The following is a 20,487-nucleotide window of genomic DNA, read 5'->3' on the forward strand; positions in this document are numbered from 1 at the left end:
ACTTCCTTCTAGTGGGAGGTGTCCCTGCCCATGGCAGGGGGAGATGGAATTAGATGATCTGTAAGGTCCCTTCCAATCCAAACCTTTCTGTGATTCTATGAAAACCTGACAAGAAAAGTAAGGGGCTGGAAACTGACTGTTATAAATACTTATTTTACTATAAATACATATTTTAAATCTGTATAATAAAAGCATACCCTACGAATCTGGAAAACTGGTGTTAGCAGTTTCCACAATATCAATAATTACAAAGCCTCCTAACAGATTGAAATTTTCAAGTAGAATACGCTGAAACAATATGTAAAAAAAATACGTAAAAATGCAGCTATCAAAGAAATGCAATTTATGCTTCAGATTACTATTTCTAGATAATTTGATCTTTACAAGAATTTCTGTTAGAATTATTTTAGCCTCTTCATTTTCTGCAAATGGAACAGCCTATTGCCATTTTGTGGCTATGAATGTTTCTCAGTCAGTGAATGCAAGTGGTGGATAACGTATTTGAAATGGGGACTGAAAAAGTACTTCAGTCTATAAATTCACATTACTCGAAGTCATGCCGCAGCATTTACTGAGCTTTATATACACTTTCAAGTTTAAAATACACAAAATACTAATTTATTATTTTTTTTAATGAACATCAGGGAGCTTCCTAAAGATATATATTGATAGTTAATAGTTTCATTTTTTAAATATTCTTAATTTCAGTCTTGTTTAAAAGCAGATATTCTGATTAAGTAATATTTCAAATTGTTTCAGTCTGCAGATACGGAACAAATACTGATGATGAAGAAAATACTTTTTTAGATTTCACAGTGGCAGTTTTTAGCAGTGACAATACTCTAAACCACGAAAATGAACTGAGAATATTTGCAAATAGAGACTTGCAGTAAGCAAACAGGACACCAACCACCTTATTTGCTAAACTTCTGTGAAGTACGTCAGCAGGAACTGACCTATTTTAAGGTGTAAATCATTTCACTGCTTACACTTACAGTCCCAACTTTTCTGATCATGTAGTCCCTCCAGAAGAACACTGAGCACTTTCACAACTGAACATTACTGTATTGCATCATATAATTTCTAGAGCATTACCCTGCCTAATGGTTTCTCTTAACTTTAAGATCATTTTCTTTCTCTTACCAATTTTCAAAACATACTTTTCAGAGAAAAACAACTGTTTAGAATAAAAATGTATGATTTTTTTTCTTATTTCCTAATACTATTTACTCGATTTTACCAGTAGTTGTCACCAATGAATAGTACTTGAGTAACATGTACAGTCCCAAAGAAAAACAAATTTTACATTACAGAAGCCTTTTCCTTCAGATCCCTACCTCCCATGTTTATTGCTCCACGAGGACCCATATCACCCATTCTCATTTCCTGTTCTCTCTGAAAGTAAACATAGTTTTCATGATCAACCTATCATTCTTAGAACTTAAAACATTCCCATATATTCCATGAAAATAAAAAAATCTCAAGTTTCTAAAGTTCCCGTTAATTACAGAACTGTGCAAGGAATAAAGTTAAATATACTGCTCTACTTTCATAAATATCAAATGTAGAAGTTCAATATTACAATGCAGTACATTTTTTTTGCATAATGCTAAAGGTTAAATATCACAAGTTTCACTTATCAGATACAATCTAAAGTTTCATTAAAGTTATGTAACCAACTGAAAATCAATCCATCTTCACTCAATGTTCTTCAATAATCAGCAGTATATTTATATTATAAATAAAGACATCTTACAACACTGTTGCCTAGAGGCTGTGGTTTAATAATACAGTCAAATCTGTCTTCATGACTCAAAATTGATGGTGTTGACTGCAAACCAAGCTCTGATGTGTTACGGTATATAAATTCAATCTGCCAATTCAACTTTGTTCAAAAAAAATTTTGACTTAACTCAATTGTGGTACATTTTTGCTGTCTCAGTACAGACACTGGCCGTGTTTTTGAAACTAGCATAAGAACTTACAGCATATCATGCATTTAAACTAAATAGACAATTAACATGTGAAATTGATCCAGATTTAATCAATGCTCAATTATCCAACAGCAAACAAGTTCTGACATTACTATCATGAGCCATGTCCTGCTGTGAAACAATATGCAAAAGTTATCACTTAAGGGAAAACAAAGCACACCCAGCACAGATAATTCCAAGGAAGTTTGGTATTACTGTTTATATCAGAAGGATGAAATAGAAATTTCACAGCTTGTGAAAAACAATGATGCACCAAAAAGAGGTTGTAATGAATTTTCTGTAAGAATGTTAAAGTATATTCCATCATCAAATGAATATACACACATTAAGAACAAGCGTATACAAAATAAATTTACCTGATTCTGAAAATTTTTCCACTTGCGATTTACAAGTTCAGACACATTTTGGAAACAGTTCTGTTATCCCAACTGAATTTTTGCACTGAATATTAGTCATGTCAAACTGCATTCATATTTTTGTTATTGTTGTTTGTTTAAAAAAAATCAATTTCACAAAACTTGTTTTAGTTGAAACGTGTTTTGGGATGTCAAAAATTGAAGGTCCTCTGTAACTGCACATCTAAAGCAACAATATCCAACATTTGAAAGCACAGGGTCAATAGTTTTGCAAAAATATGCTGGTATAGGAAATTATCATAAGATGTATGACAAAAGGATCTTGAGTCAGTGACTTTGTCTCTGGGAACTTGTATTAACCTAGGAAATGTACTTAAGATTTTTGGAAGGATTATGCTTTAGCGTGGAGATGAAAAAGAAGAAACATAAGGCCTTGTAACTAAAAGACATGAGTTGAATTCAAGGTCCAGCTACAAAAGGCAGTTGTTGAACACTTTAATCAGGACTTCTGACACTAGAACCTATGGTAGATTTCATTTATAAAAGAACATGCAATGACTTTGTCAGATCCTTCACTCCAACGTCAACCGACATGAAGTGAAATCATCTGATTTCACTTGATCCTACTAGGATCAGTCACATAGATGATTTCACTTAATGTCTGTTGGACTAGGATCAGTCACATAGGCAGCTGCAGAATCAACAGGGTCGTATGTGATATTAGTCTGTTACTACACCTCAGCCCTGACATCAAGAGGCAAAAGGAAAAAGTGGGATTTCATCCCTGATGTCAATCACTCAACCAGCACGGCAGAAAGACACCATAGCTACCAGTTTATATCAGTTGGATTGTGCATGCACATGTGCATGGCCATAAATGTGGGTGAAAACAGATTTCAGATAAAACACAAAAAGCTGAGAAATATTATTTAGCTATGAGTAATGCACTGGATTTTGAATTATTGCACATAACCTACTTTGGGGGGCTTCCAATTCTTGCAATGCAAAGTCAGGACTGATGCCACTAGAAGATTCAGGGGTTTTTTGTTTGTTTGTGTGTTTTTTTTTTTCCCCCCTAAAGTGAAACATGCCATACAAGGCAGGGCCAAGTACAAAGCCACTTAAAGGATTTTTATTTTTTTTTTTAAAGTACAGAGCTAGAAAACTCTACTACTTGCTAAAATTTAACTAGTTTTCTTTGCAAAGAATAAAAGCACGAGCAAGCTATAATATATACTAAGATTCCTCCACACAATAAACCACTTTTTTCTTAGCTTGAAATTCTGAAGGTCTTCAGTTAGCAGTAAAATAAAAAAGCAAGAAGGGTGGAATTGACACCCACGTTTTGTTGTTACTCTCGTGTGACCTTTGTAACAAAACCCACAAAGTTATTACTTGCCATTTGTAGCTTTAACTTTGGTGTTTTGTAGTTTTAACTTTGGTGTTTTACCATATAAAAATATTTCAATGGTAGACTATAGATAAATATGTTTCTATGAACATGCCTTATGGTCTCTGCTACCTATCAACATGCCTACAATAAGTATTATTTCTGTTGTTTTATGTTCACAATTCACAGCATTTTTGTACGTTTTCAGCATGGGGAAGTTATTACATAGTTATCACAGAATTAGCACATTTAAGATAAATCTCCTGTTAGAGAAAATACAGTAACTGACAGAACATATCAAGAATGTGATTAAATGCTTACATGCTAACTGTTAAAACATGTACTTTTACATTTACTAAAGCTTTTATTTGAAGGAATCCCTGTAACAGAAAATACAGCCCTATCCCACACAAAATGTGACCTAACATTTTTTTTAACATGTGAGTATGAAGGAGTGCAGGTAAGCCTGGTCAGCTGTTCTCTGGTATTTGCCTAAACTAACAGAGAAAGAAATGCCAACAGGTGGTTTTGACAGAGTAGCTGAACCACTGCTGGCTGATATTGTTGAATGTTACAATGAGAACAGAGTTTTAGAATGGAATTTTCTTCGCAGGGCTTCTTTTCCTCCCCACGACTACTCGTCTTGTTTAGTAGCAGCCTGCTTCAGCCCCTCCCCTGAAGCCAACCCCCAACCACCCATTACAGGGAGTTAAAATTGAGCAGCAAGAGAAAGGAGAGTTAATTTTTTACTAGAGAAATCCATAGGGAAGCAGTTAACCTCTGAAGTCAGCAGGTACCTGGGAAAACAACTTAAACTGGAAAAGAACAAGAAAAATGGGTGACATACAGTTACGAGGGCAACAGTTCTACAACAGATGTGTAGTGAGGTACAGCAATCTTTACAAATAGCCTTTAAAACAATGAGTAATACCCTGTTTTCAAATTACAATTCTTTATAGTATCCTTTATAAACCCTTTTTACCTTTTCTTTAACTCAAAACAAAGTTTTCCAAGCCTGTTGCATGATTCTCATATTACACAACTAATGTAAACAAACCTCAAAAGGGTCCCATTCATCTGAATAATTGGCTTTTAGTAAAAATGATGGCAACTAGAGCACCATACTTTCCAATTACTTCAGATGCAAGCATTAAAATTTGTATTTCCTTTTTTCCAACTCCTTTAAACATTAACTAGACCCAAACAAAAATACTGAATACCTTTTTCAAATTACATACACATTGTACATTCAATATAGTATAAAATTTGTTTTTTTCTAGGTATTATAAACAAGATTTTCTTGAGCACTTAATGTTTATCACGTGCAATGTTCCTGCACCCCAATAACCACTGACAGCAGCAGTCAGAAGCATATAGAAAATTGCCAAGATGATGCTTCAGTTTTTTAAAAGATATTAGTATAGCCTTAAATAGACTATAAGAACACAAAACTAACAGTTTTGGAAAGACACCTATGATGAGATACAGTAGAATGTACCAAATACAATTCCTTTCCCACACTGAAAATAAAACCACTAGTAGTTATAAAAAATAATATACATATTAAACTTAACTGATAAACTGTTACTTCTGTTTTTCTGGAAACATGACTTTCAATTATGCCAGACTAAAGAAATTAGACTTTTTCTCCAAATGAAGCAATACTCATGGTAATAAATTGTCAAAAATGTATGTCTGTACGGTTGAATATTACAAAATAGCAAAAAGCAAGGTATCAACATAAATATTAAGAAGTGGCCAAACACTTCCAAATTCGGGTAGAGGTATGCACTCACCTTTCAGCTAGGGGCTAAGGAATGGTAACCAAAGTAACAGTAAGGCACAGCATCAAAACAATGCCTTATCAAAAAAAGAACACTTACCACATCAACTTAGGTTTGCATATTATAATCAGTAACCTAATACACAGTTATCCAAGTTCCGAGTGCACAGCAAAATATAATTCACACCGATGTTGCTATCTGTTCTCACTGAAGTGGAAACTGAATTCATCTCCCTAACCAACTTTATCTGACAAACCAGGCAAGACATTCCTGTACCTTCGTATAAATAATTTTCTTTTATAGATTCTTCTTTCATTAAATTCTTTCTAGTTTAAGAAAAACTTTCATTTCCAAAAATGATTTCTAAAGTCTTCACCAGGAAGCATAAATAATTTTGGAATAATTTTCCTTAACCCTTACACAAAATCATAATTTATGCAAAGACGTATTTTAAACACAAATTATTTAAGTGATTAACAGCACTGGATAGGCACTCAAAAATAAGAGCATGTGGAACACTTTTTGACTATACACTATTCACCCATTCCTCAGAATGTTTTGCCACTTCAAGCCAGTGATTCCAATGTTCAGCTCACTGGAAGTAATATTGCCAATGAGGAATTAAAGAAAGAAAAACTTTCTCCCACATCCAACCCCTATAACCTTTCCCTCTGAGGTTTATCCATCAATTAAGACTTATGCACAAGATTCTGGAATTTATAATATCACAAAATATTGCACTTTATTCTATCACATGAAAAACGATCTTATTTCAAAATGCAAGACTTTTGTGTGTTCCTCAGCAACGTGGCCTAAATCCAGAGCTAGTCCTTCCTCTGAGATGAGAGCTGTACTGGGTGATTGCATGGAGCCTGAACAACTCAGCATTTCTACAAACAGCTCCCACCCAGGCAATTGAAAATAATAGTAATAATAATAATAAAAAAGCTCCCTTCCATTACACAGAATTATACATGTAAATACATTAAACTAGATAACAAGAAAAGTCTATGCAGCTGCAAAGCATACAGTATACATGAAGCTACATCAAAAAAAAAAAACACCACAAAAAGTAATTTTTAAATACAGAATCTAATGAAAAGAATTTTCATCACGTTTAACAATTGTCAACAGGACTTGGTCTTTGTGAAAAACAAAGCAACAGTGCTAGAGCAGGTGATTAAAACCAATTTCCTCCTTGGCAAGTCAAGTCATAAATAGAGTTAATGGAGATGACTCATTAGGTTAAACTATTAAAGAATATGTACTGCAAGAATCAGTAAAAACAGTAACGTGCTCTGCATGAAATAAATGCAAACATGTTATTCCAGTAAAGGCTGCAAGTTGGAAAAACATTCCTAATGATAGCAAAAATGAGTATTTGGCTGTTGAGTAAAAAATTACAATTCCCCTTATGGAAAAAAAAATACATGGTTAATTCAGTGCATTTTTAAGTACTTCCATTATTTCAGTAATATTGTGAAGTGTTATTAAAACAGGGGAATTTCTTTAAGAACTAATGAACAGCAAAAGGATAGGAATAAGTCATTTAAACCAGCATTTTTACAATCTGATCGATTCTCTACTAAGTATTCACATAGGAAAAAAGTTCCATGCTCTACATCTTTCTCTCTTTTCTCTTTTGGGAACAAACGAGAGGTTTTCAACTTCTGCATGACCTTCCCTTGCTTCCCTTCTACATCTCTCACACAACACTGAGTATCTGAGGGCATCTCTCAGCATTTAAATCCCACAGAAACAACAAAAGCACTTGAAGTAAGCTAAAAATATTTATTGCTTTTTAAGATGAAGCTTTTCTTTAAAAAAGTGTTCAAATGTTTTATTTCTAACAACTTTTTAAATTACTTCCTAGTTAATTATTAGGTATTTAATGAATGCTCTTGAAATTATGTTACAAAATGTGCAGAAAGGCTAACAGCATAATATGAAAATTGCCAGCCTTAACATACCTTGTAACGTATACTAGAACATTTTATATGGGATTGAAGTGGATAGGACAGTAGTTTATCACGGAACCTCATTACCTCTGTAACATATACATTAGCGCTGGCTGAAAAACTGAAGACAGAAATGGGAAGAATTGTTCAAGCACACATGCCTCTATGGTTCAGATTCAGAAAAAAAATGTTTTAAAATAAAATGTTACATGTTCTTGTAAATCCACCTTTATTTTAACATCTGATCTTTACAAGAAGATGACGAAAGACAGTTTAAGGTCTTCCTTTGTCTAGGTAACAAGACCTTCCTTTGTTAGCTCCTACTCTCCAAACCACGCAATTTATTTATTTTGGTCAGGACTTACGGTGTTAAGTCACTTTGATCCTCCCAGTTTCTTTGTTTTTTAAGCCACCCCCCTACAGCTGGGCTCAAAACTAAATCTGAAGTCCACTTCCTTCAATCATCAATCTTTACGTGATGTTAAAGTCAGGCCTACATTAGAAGAGAGTTTAATGTCACTAATGTTACCCACATTATGACATTTATGGGACAAATTACCCATTTAATAATCACATTTAATAAATAAACCCCTGAAATAAACCACTATTTAATAAAAAGGACACAGCCACTAGCTAATTTAAAACAGGTTTAGCTGGTCCACAAACTAGCTGAAAAGTCCCTCAAATATGTAAGCACTGAGGAGACTGGAAAAATATAGTAATGTTTTACTAGACACTATAATGAAAATCTCACTGTACACGTTAACACTCAAAGACTGTCACCTATAGCAGCTTCAAAGTTATGAGTGCAATCTGGTAAGTGTTGAAAATATTCAAGAATGCACAACCATTACATTCTATCAGATCTCAGATACTGCTGCAAGAAAATGTAAGACTAGTTTCAACATGACTTGTAAGATTCTTTTCCTCGGCCAAGGAAATTTTTCATACTTTCCAAACACACCTGCTATTTATAAGATGCGGCAGAAAACATATTCTTTAATTTATAATGCAGAAGAGACAATACTTTATCTACTAGATTTTACTTACATTTCAGGTGTCCCTTTCTCTCATTTGATTCTTTTTAAATCCAAAATTTTCTAGTTAATCCCATCTCTAAGAAAGCAAACCTGTGATAGCTTACAGAACATGAGTATATACACTTATACAGTCAAAAGTAAAATTCAAATAACTATATTATAAAGCAAATACATAAATGTATCAAAAACATGGATGAAAACACCACCATAAAAAGGGGATTTTTTTTTCCCCCTCAACACCAAGAACTCCCCCAGCACTCCTGCTATTCAACAACCTCCATATGGCACACTGGGTCTGTTCCAGACTGGAAAAGTTTTTCAGCTACTACTACACAATTACAGAAAGGAAAACTCAGATAGCTTATAAAGAAATATTGATGCAAGAAGGCAACCCAGGAGCTGAAGTTGTTTCAGAAACTGAAAATGGATAACATTTTCAACTGAAAATGGATAACATCTTAGACTGAAACATGTCTGCAGTAAAGAGTCATTGTCAGTAAATTATTAGATAAATTACTGTCAGAAAGTGATTTTTTTCAAAATTTAAGTTTGGGGGAGAAAGTTAAAAACCAGATTACGAAAGAGACAAAAATACTTGCAACTGTTACACAAAGGAGAAGTTTTCTCACTCCTATGTCACGAGAAGCAGAAAATAACCACTGCCCTGAACTATGTGAAATAAGGCAAATGAAGCAGGAAAAAAAATGAAGTAAAAAAAAATGAATAGTTGTTTTTCCATCTCAGAGCAAGAAAAAGAATACTTAGCTTCTGAACCAGAACAGGCTCAGAAGATTTTTAAGAGACTTTTTTTTCCTAAGACATTTATTGGAGTTTGTCATGAAGACAGCTGATAATTCAGATAATTCAGGCACTGATTTGGATGCTGAGATATTCACACATCTTTGATATTAAAAACTGGTCATAAATCACGATTACAGAAGTTGTCTACGTTCCTATACCTTTTTTTAATGTCTTTATCTTGTGATCTTACACACTAAACTTGAGAACTGCAATCTTTTACCAATCAAAGTTTCAATAATTTGAATAAAAGCACCAATAAATATAATATAAATAAAGCAACAATGTTCATTAAAAAGCTTGTGCTGTTTTTCCTTTAGGTATTTTATCATATAAGATATCTTATATGATAAAATAATCATATTTTAAATATGATTGTTTTATAAGATATATAATATCTGAAGGAAGTATTTACATATTTATATTTTATAAACATAAGTTCTGCAACTTTGCTTCACACGAAACTCATATTTTCAGAAAGCTTTATTACAGGTCAAAAATTTCATGTGATAAACTGAACTTGTTACCAAAACCAGGAAACAGTCCAAAACTAGCCAAGATGTACAACAGAACGTATTCTGATTCTACAGCTTCGTTCCAAATTGAGATGTCTTATCTGCTTGTCTTGTAGTTACTTGCTGCTTCTCTGCATTTTAATACTGTATTTAAAACATTGCATTGATATATCATTATTTCCCAGATCTGCCCACACCCACTTCCATTTGTTATACAATAAAATACTGTCTAAACAGCATCACAAAATAAAAAGTTGACTGTAGTTCCTCATTTTCTCACAACCTGTGGAAAGTGTTATTCAGCAACTAAAAAAATGTATACAGATGGCAAAATCTGGCACCAAACAAATTGCATGTAAACAAGAATAGCTAGGAAGAAAATCTAAAGAGTTTAATTACATGCTCTAATCAATCACCATCGCCTTATCTGTTCAGTTAGGGGAAAGCTTACCAAATCCCTTCACTGTCTATGGCTACACAGATGAAGTGCTGAAGGCATAACGGCAAAGAGATTTCTTTTTAGATCTGTAAACTATTTGAGAACAAGCAGGAACAGAGGTATTCTGGCCTTGATCTAACACTCACAAGGAAGGTAAAATTCTGCTTCTCAGCATTTAAAGGTAAAGTTCAGAAATACTTTTCACAAAACAGAGGTGCTAAGAGAAGGTAACTGCTTCAGCAGGTTTGGAAATCCTTCCCCACCCCCATGAAAAAAAGGAAGACATCTATCTAAATCTATGTATTACACCTGATATCAACTTCCTCATTACAACTCTGTTGATTACTTTGGTTTCATGGGAGCTAAGAACCACTTCAGTTCCACTGAACTAATATCTTAAAACGTTTCCTTTTTCTATTACATTCATTTTTTGAATAGTAATGAAATGAAAACATGAAATACATTTCAACATCAACAATTTACTATTATCATTTTTAAAGGCACTTAACTATTTACTTACCTTCTGTAAGCAATATCCACCAGTACCTCCCAGTTTACAATTGTTACATGTAATCACTTCACAAAATATTAACGGTTCCAGAGCCTTATTAAAGAATTCTATGGTGCAGCTTGTCTTTGAGTTACTCTCTTTTTTAGCTAAAGAAATTGCATGTGAGTAGGTAAATATCAAAACAGACTATGATACATCCATGGAAACATGAAAGATCACTTACTTTTACAGAACCAGTTACATTTAACAAGTACTCCACAACTCACCCTGGCAGGTGTGGAGTTGGAGGGCTGTCTAACCAGTAACAAAGTCTGGGCTAACTGTACCATCATGCAAAAATCCACAAGCATTTAACCAAAAGTTGGGTGTTCTAAGCCAATGCTATATTTTACTTTTCCCATATATCGAGTTTTTGTTGCACATGAAACAAAACCAGCCAAATTATCAGAATGAATACTGGAATGTCCCAAAATGGCAATTCTTCCTAATTGCAAGATGAATTATAAGATGAAGCCAAAGATTACTTAGAAGAAAAATTAACCTGCCAAGAACATACTTGTATCATGAAGTATGTGTTCAATGTAAAAACAACTATTTTTTAATTTGAATTTGAAATACAACATTGGAAAATCACCTTAAAACACTTCCAAAGCAGTACTAGTTATAGCCATAGATTTTTCTAACTATTATTCTTTTCTGGACTTACGTATTAACGTGTTTTTCCTCACCAACTAAATTGTGATTAAATCAAAGTCCAATTGTAGATGCTATTCAGTAACTGATCTGAGTTACCAGGTGACTAGGATATGCAAATAATTACAAAAGTAGAATGGCAAGGTTTTAAACCAAGACAAAAGCGTATTCTCATCACTAGAAAAAGATCCTGTAGGACGAACTTCTAAAAAACACATGCACATCTTTTGTATGTATTATCAATGTTCCTTACATTCAGGATAGTTAAATATTGAAGATTTTATCACCAAAGTTCTGGCCAATTCACATATACAGCACTTAAGGTATATTAAACACAAACAAAAAAGCATCAATGAAACTTCCTGGCATGAAACCAGGCTCCATATCCCTCCACAGCTTCCCAGTGAGCTTTTTTTTTTTTTTTTTCTCTTTTTATTACCTGGAAGCCTTTACTGTGAAACTAGAGGAAGATGAGGTAGTCTAATCATCTGAATAAAGAAGGTTCTGACTGAATAAATCTAAATACTTGGTACCTGACAATTCTAGTATTTTAATCAAAAGTTTAAGAAACTATTCACTTGAACAAATCAAAATGGATTATGAAAAATATTGCCTTCTAGTTCCATATACAGTAACCCTTGAGCTACGGAGTCTGCTTTCATCAAAAGTTTTGTTAATACGTACTACAGACCTAGAGTTCAAAATCATGTAAGAAACAATAGGAATGCCATTATAATGGGGACAAACAAAAATGGCTGGTTCTTGCCTAAGCAATATACGAGTTCTCAAATTGATGTTTAATAATTCAGAACGTAGGTTTCTTCATCACAGAAGAGACACAAGCTAACTTGTCACAGGCGTAGCCATCACCAGAACCGCCTTCAGCACCACCAGAAAAGGCAATGTGCTTCTTGTCATGTACAAAACACAGCTAATACAAATGCTCTTTCATCTTACACAACACTACAGCTAAGTTAGAGAGTCCTTCATTACCTGTTGCAGGAAACTGTGTTTGGAAAAAATTATTTAAGGTTTATCACTTAAAGAAAATTTCATCAACACCCTTTTAAAACCATGAAAAGTTAGTTTCCATTAACCAAGATGGTAACTGTTAGTTGAAAATGTGCTTGTCTCTTGTTTTCCAAAAAACACCGCTACTTAAAAAAAAAAAAAAAAAAAAAAAGCTAACTCATCTAACATTATTACAACAGATCTATGGAAAACTGAAGTAGAACTTTAAGAAAAACTTTGATAAAACTTTGAACTTCTTTGATAGAAGACAGAAATATTACTTAGATTCCATATTCCTCATGGTAGATTTAGTAATCCAAAACAAGCATTAGGTAATGAGGTAAACCAACTCAATGCCTATACTTTAGAAATGAAACTTGTCAAGGAATCATTAGAGAAACCGTACATGTTTTAAAACAAACAAAAAAAAGGCATTCAGCCTGATATCAAAAGACAGGCAACCTCACCAAGGTGAGCACTTTTCCAGGTCTCAGTTTACTGAATTACCATTGTTACAGTCTGCTGCTCTGCCAGCTACTGAACCAAAGCCTTAGAGGCTAAGCCGGTCAGAGGCTTTCTGCTCACACTAAGACAGAAAAAAGCTACTCAGAAGGCACTGCACCTTGAGAGAGAAAAATCATCTCTTATACATGATCTCTCCTCAGACTCAGCAATCAGATGCATTAATAGGTTTCCTCACATCAAAATACACTATTTCTACAGACTCACTTCTCACTCCTTTGGTGTTTTGTTCTTCCTTTAATACAGACCCTTTGCATAAAGACCAACTTTTCTATGCACAGGAACTTATTTTGGCTGCAAGTCCCAATGCCACAAAGTAGAATCTCAGGATTCACACAGGTGGATGAGTCCAAAATAGGTACTGAGTAGACAATTGAAAGTGATAGTTAATCTCTTCTTAGTCTGTATAAATACATGTACAAGCTCCGAGTTAAACTTAAATCCAGTAGCTGAGGAAAAGAAAATGAAAATGATTAAGGCAAATATTAATTTTAGTTTCTTCAAAATATGTACATTTATCAACAAAACAATTATGTTAATGCATGACTTTAAAAAAAAATATTTACCAAAGCCTCATTCTGATATGTCAGAAAACTGAAGAACAATGCAGTATTTAGGAAACTTTGTTAGGTAGTTTTTTTTAAACTTGTGAGCTGTGACAGTTTTCAGAAACTACATTAAATACATGGATTATAGTCTTATTAAATTTGCTTTTTAAAAGATCTTTTCCATATTCATCTGTAAAAACCATGACATAGGGAGAAACTAGGTAAACAAATGGAGTATTGTACAAATAAGCATGTGTGAACGCAACTGGAGTCCTTCCATTAATGAATCATCAAAAAAAAAAAAAAAAGCATCTGCTCTAAGGCCTCATGACAAACTAAGACTGATGAGAATTTTGCTGTTGTATAAAAAAGATGTTTTTCTGAAGATATTTTAAGTTTCTTGATCCATCAGTCTTACTGAAAGAAAGTTTATAAACAAAAATCTATAAATCAGAAAAAAGTCCATATCAATTACTGCAGAAGAGAACAAAACTGGGAATGCTTACAAGGAATAGTACCACAACACCTGAATTTGCACTGGAGATTTATGCACATTTGACAGCACATGAAAGAGCAAAAATTAAGAATGGTCATTTGTTTTGTTTGCAAGTTCACTTGGAGTAATCATTAGTATGTTCTAAAGCGATTTGTGCAAGCATGGTAAGCTGACTGCAACTGAGTAGAAGATAAAAACTTTAGTTTCCTAAAAATCTATAACACAACTCAGCACAGTTAAGGTTACCACATTACCCAAAATACTCATAGTTCACACTTACTGAAATATAAAGTTACAAATGAAATGGAACACTGCAATGATTTTTTGCTCCATTGCTGAAAAACTACCTTAGTGGTATCCTTCATACAAATCAATCTAGAAAGTCAATTATGAACCATCCTAAAACAGTCATAAAATAAATGCCAGTTAAAATCAAAAAATAACTTATTCCACAAACAGCTTTGGTATATGTACATAAGCACATAGTATACTACATTAAGATGACTGAAGTTCTGCACTGATTTTTCATGCAATGTCTTTTTGTACTAAAAGCAGATATCACAGTTAAATAGTTTTCATACCAACATTATAATTAAAGGCTGGAAATAATTTTTCAGAATGTGTGAATTGTAATTCCTACCTAAGGCAACAAAATATGTATCTAAAACACCAAGGGGCAGAAGGAATGCAAAATTGAGTTATCTATCTAAGAATACGTATCATTGCAAGCCTGGAAAAAAAAAAAATAAAAAATACTGTTACTGCCAAAACCAAGACCACCCACAAAAACACAAGCTGTATTTTTATAAACTGCTTGCTGAATGGCCTATGCTGCCTTGTGCACAGGAAGAAACTTGATCACTGAAGTAAAATCACTGCCAAGAAAGCAGAAATCACTTGTCAGCTTTTTTTCTTAGTTCTAAGGATTTGCCTTTCTCCAAGCTAGTTTCTTTCACCTTATAATATTTTTAAGGTGCCAAATGAACTGCTTTCTTTTTCCACAAGTGTATGTATGCTGGATTGCAAAAGAGGCAATTCAGCTCTCCCAAACAAACTTTATAAAAGAGGGTTTTTTTTCTTTTTATAATGCAGCTTAATTCTATAGCAGTTCGTTTAGAAACAGATTATAATCACATAACCTGACAAAATTTCACCACCCTTAGTTTCACCAAGTACACTAGGCTGTCAAGACAAAATAAATTTATTAGTAGGGAACAGATCAAAATTGAAAAGACGTGTGGAAATTTTTATCAGTGAATTTATTACTGGAAATCTGCCTTTGTTTTGTTTTTAACAAAGAAAGAATTCTGCATACAGTGGGAATTCAGATTTCCTATATAACTGGGACTTTGGAGCATAATGGAATCAGAAGATGGAAAAAACACAGTTTGATTCATTAAGGAGTCCCCAGGAACAAAAACTTATTGCTGTATTATGGAAGACTAAGGAAATCTAATCTCTTCTCCTCTCAAAAGTATCTAATACTTGTATGGGGCATCCCTAAGATGTATCACTGTAGGCTCAAAGTAGTTGAAAAAAATAAATAAAAGGGAAGCTTCATTTGTGAACTCCTGCGAAGGAGGACAAAATTCTTAGACTAAATACATCAAATGCATCGAACTACATCAATCAAGTTTCTTGCATGGCTGAAGCTACGAACTTGAATGCCGTTTTAAGATGTGTTTTTTTATCTCTATGTTTTCCATGACCTTGCAGCTTTTGTTTCTCCACTCGTCTTTGCTGTTGAAACAACCTCCACTGCTTCAGCATCTGCCACTTTATGCTCGTACTTGCTACATACCTGAGCAGTGAAGCTTCGAAGAAAATAAAAGGAAAGCAAACCAATCTCCTAGAGTTTGCAAAAACTAGATGAGTAAAAAATGAATTATGCATATACGAAGTCTTACACAAAAGAGCAGTAAGCTTTTAGAAGTTAAAACTGATAACCCTGCAACAGTTTCTTACCTACGCAAGTTACACTTGAAAAGGGGGAAGTTTCCTTGTGGGGGTGGGAGCAAAGAGGAAAGAAAAAAAAAATCTCACCACTCTCTTCAAACCATCAGTAGGAACAGCTGTAAGCTGTCAGGCAGCAGTCTAGCTACTGTTTCATCACATAAAATACCCACCTTTACAATATTTTGCAGTATTACCAGGGAAATAAATATGAGCTACATAAAAACTCTAAGACTATAACTTCTACATATTTTGTTCTCTTTTTGTAAAGACTTGAAAACTATTTCAATACACTAAAATAGATCATTCCCTTTTCACTCTAAATCAGTGGCATCAACTAAAAATAATTCCTGGTACTGGAATTATTTAGTGAAAAGGCTCTGATTCAGAATTAACAATATCTCCATAAGCCATTCATGATTTGCTAACCATAATAACAGCATTTACAAGTACTGTGTTTTAATTTAAAATATATTTCTGCTGCTGAAAAATAAAATATCGTTTCTAATCTCTATCAGCAAGCTCCTCTTTTAGCAAGAAATACATATGCAGAATAAAATTTGACAAAATACTGCAGGAAAAGTTTCCTGACTAAGCTATCATGGAATTAGAATGGATATAGAGAGAGCTTTAGCAGCAGATTTCAACTAACAAAACTTTAGAAAGCGGGGTGGAAAACCCTAAACAATATGGAAGAGTTTTTAAGTAACTTACCTACTAGTGATCACTCAACTAGCTTGATAAATTGCCTGGGCATCACTAGGCTGCTCACTATACAGTAATAGTGTATTTTTTAATATACAACATGATAAAGAATGCTTTAGCGACTGAAAACACTTAATAAAAAAAAAAAAAAACAACTCTTTTCTTTGAATCAACTAACTAAACCAAGTAACTGGCTTAGCTGACCACAAGACATTTTTCAAAAGAGGTAATACTGAAAATAAAAGTTTAACAAATTAGAAAAAAGATACAGAAAGAAACTTTAAACAGGAAAGCCTAATACAGCAGCCTTATATGACAAGTTCCACATCTGTTTGCCATTGCACTTACCATGTGTCCTCCTTTCATACTGAACAGTAAAAAGGGATAGGATATAAGTGAAGGAAGCTTACTTTTCAAAGCTTTTAAGAGATAAAAACAAGCATTAGCAAGTTATCATTTTCTTTCTAAATACATGGTTGGCAGAAGATTCTAATACGTTATGGAAGTTATGCCAAAAGAGTTTGAGATCCAATACGGTAAAAACCATTCCACCAGTATCATAAAATGCACTGCTAAGAAAACAATTTTTAAACCCTTAAAACAGAGAATAATTTTTTCACTGTATGCACAATGGTAACAATGGGACTAGGAGAAACTACCAGATGAAGTCTGTTTACAGTAAATAAAGTTAAGAATACATCAAAAACTTCAGCTGTATTAGAAATTCTACTAAATCAAAAAAAAAAAAGTATAATTGTGCAATCTCAGAACTGGTTTAAAATTCTTATCTGTTTCAAAACACAAAGGCTTTTTCAAACTCCCATTCATACATTACGACTTAAGTATGGTTGTCTAAAGATATGTTAGAATGAATGCTTGTAGAATGATAGGCCGTCCTTGTTAGAAATAATTGTTAAAGTAAAAATATATCACTTCCAATTTTAATTCCTCATCTTAAGGTTTAAAGGACACTACATGTAAAGTAGAAGTTAATACAAGACCAGAATACTTATTGTATATGCCACTTCAAGTTTGCATTATGTTAAAAATAAAACAGCTAACTATATATTCTTGTATACAACTTGTACTACTTCTAGTAAGCTTTTCACTGCACCGCTGCATCTATATGTTCTTGCAGTGCATTAATTCCAGATGAAGGATTTCAGTAATCAACTCTGTGGGAGAGTTGCACACACTCTTCCAAAGCTTTCTTCCACCTTTACTTCTCTGCTCAAAAATTTCATCAGGTAAAAGTCACAAAAATTATGCATAGTGGTTGAAGTGCTTTCCATCTGAACCATTCCTCTTCCCTACTTATGCTACATTTTTGCCCCATCTAGGCACAAAAACTTCAACAGTTTCTATTCATGCAGACTTAGGAATTTAAAAATGCACCAGCTGAAGGATGGCCAACCTGTAGCAAGCAATCCAAGCACAGAAACCATGTAACCTTATCTCAGAGAGCTGCAAGAAGCAAACCAGCAGAGCACTTGCTGTGGCCAATGTTACCTGCTTCTCCCAGTGCCTTAAACTGCAGGGTTTAGGCCACTACCTCCTGACAACAAAAGAATCCAAGGGAGCTAATCCCATCTCATCCCTGTGGGATGGCTCCCCAGCTTCCTCTTCCTGCAGCTCTCTGCAGTGAGCAACATGGATCTCCTGGCTCTGGCACAGGACGATTTTGACACACAGTTTATATGGTCAGGAAGTTGTACTACCCCAGAAGATGTTATATTAGAATATTAACATGCCATGAAATCTCATACTTGGCACTGCAGAAGTCGGGATCACAGAGTATCACTCGTAAATTACATCAGATGATCATTACACGCTATTTCACAAAATATGACAGTTTACTATTAGGTTGGAACGCACTAAGGGACATAAGTATTGAATTCTTGATCTTCATCACCCCCAAAAGAATTGCATACTTGAAAGCGGTTTTCTTTTTTTACAATGTGAGCACATACGGAAAGAGAAGATTGACTATTTTTCTACTGCAGGTTTCTCAAACACAATCAGTAAAATCAAGTGGTAAGTTAGTAATATCACAAAGGAACACTTTTGTTTCCCCACTATCTTTACTAAAAACGCTAAGAAAAGAAGTCCTGCAGAAAACAGGAAATCATCTTTTCTAACTAATTCTCTTAGAATGCCTCAGAACATATTTAATATAGTCTTCTCAGTCCTACAGGAAGTGTTACTGTACAAAAAGTAGAACAGTTAGTTCTTCCACAAAGCCCAAAATCAGAAAGTAGCTGAGAAACTAGCACTTTGTTTTATGCATCAAGTTGTACCTGTAAAGAGGAGCAGAATTCTCCCAGTGACTATAATTAAAATAGTATAAACAAGTATTATGTGGATCACTTATTCGTTGCTTCCTCTCTAAAAGTAGCTTTAGCAGTAAAAGGTATCCCTCCTACATGAAACTAAAGCATTCCTAATACAGGTTGTGCTTATTTAATTGCTTTGGTTGATAGAAATCATACCCTTGCCCAATACAGATCATCCTGAATATTTAGAAACTGACTACTTTGATATCCCTATTTTGCTAGTCCTTCAGGATGAATCTTCAAAGGCAGAACAGACCTAAATTACTAATATAAGTAATGTAGAAATTATAGCGAAGAACATTCTTAAACGATCTTTTGGTCTCCTTTGGTAAAGATCTTCATATTTTCATCTTCAGTCTTACAGTAGGGTCAAAGGGGAGAGGGATTTCAGGCTCCTTATGAAGTTAACATCGCCCAATTTGTTTCTGAAGTGTATTATACTTAATAAATTCAGCATAAAACAAAATAAGCAATTCAAACAAACTAACAGTTTGAACTGCTTTAAAATTTAAAATCTTCAGTCCAAATAGGGCACCCCCTCATGGAAGCATTAGGTATTCCCATGACTCCCACTTAAATTCAGTAATTTTACAAGAAAAAATAGTTTCCTGAATAAAAAAGGCAAATGATTATCTGAATACCTTCACTTAACTGAAATGTTGCTTCACCAGATTGTAGGAAAAGTGTGGTGTCATCATACAAGAAAGTAACTACATTGCTAAATTTGTACCATTCCATTCATGAGAATGATGGAATAGTGAAGGAAAGACTGTAAGTAAGAGGGCATCTTGATAAGATAGACTGAATATAAAAAAGTACAATGTATTTTAAAATTTGACTTTAGTCAGGTAAAATTTACTTACATTATCCATGAAATTTGGCTTAAATCCTCCCTCCTGCTGTCGTCTCAGTTCCTCCTGTTCCCTCTGCCGTAGCATCTCTTCTTCACGTCGTCGATGTTCTTCCTCATGCCTAGAATATTTTTCAAAAACTATGTCAACTCAGACTCGTGACCTGTTCACTCAGTCTCAGGAGCTAACATCGAGCACAAACAAAACTAGTCATTATTTACTTTTTTATTCAGTGTAAGGAACTAATCTAGTCCGCCTGATAGGCTTATTATTGAAATATTTTTGTTCAGCTGGTTTACAGGTATTCACAATACCAGTATATTCTATAACCGTTCTTCCAGCTACAGCTTACCTGTTCTAACTGTTAAGCAGGTTAAAACACGTCCCTTCCTTCCCAACCCCCTAACAAGTTACTACAAATTAAATTATTTCAATACTGCTGGAAGCCGTATTTTTTAACTCTGTAAAGCGTTTTGTTCTTTTCTCTCATCTATATTTCTGATATTTAATATAAGAAGTGCTTAAGTAGAAATCCAAACACACATGTTCAATTAATATATTTTCTTAAATTTTATAAATTTAAAAATGTT

The 20,487-nt window shown here is 33.8% G+C and overlaps 1 protein-coding gene across 3 annotated transcripts in view; it reads right to left on the bottom strand.

Annotated features, from left to right (window-relative positions):
• The window catches only part of PSPC1 (paraspeckle component 1), a 63,340-nt gene that overhangs the window by 29,571 nt on the left and 13,282 nt on the right, over positions 1-20,487 (bottom strand). For 2 of the 3 annotated variants that reach the window (XR_014618287.1, XR_014618288.1), the window contains exon 6: positions 19,910-20,018. Coding sequence is in view for 1 of the 3 variants with exons in the window: in XM_084284151.1 (XP_084140277.1) it covers positions 1,338-1,395; positions 19,910-20,018 (167 nt within the window). In the remaining 2 variants the exon portion in view is untranslated. Of the gene's footprint in view, positions 1-1,337; positions 1,396-19,909; positions 20,019-20,487 lie in introns of all 3 variants that reach the window. The other variant, XM_084284151.1, reaches the window with a different exon arrangement.

Source organism: Netta rufina (assembly GCF_964035555.1).
Source record: "Netta rufina genome assembly, chromosome: 1".
Classification (NCBI taxonomy): domain Eukaryota; kingdom Metazoa; phylum Chordata; class Aves; order Anseriformes; family Anatidae; genus Netta; species Netta rufina.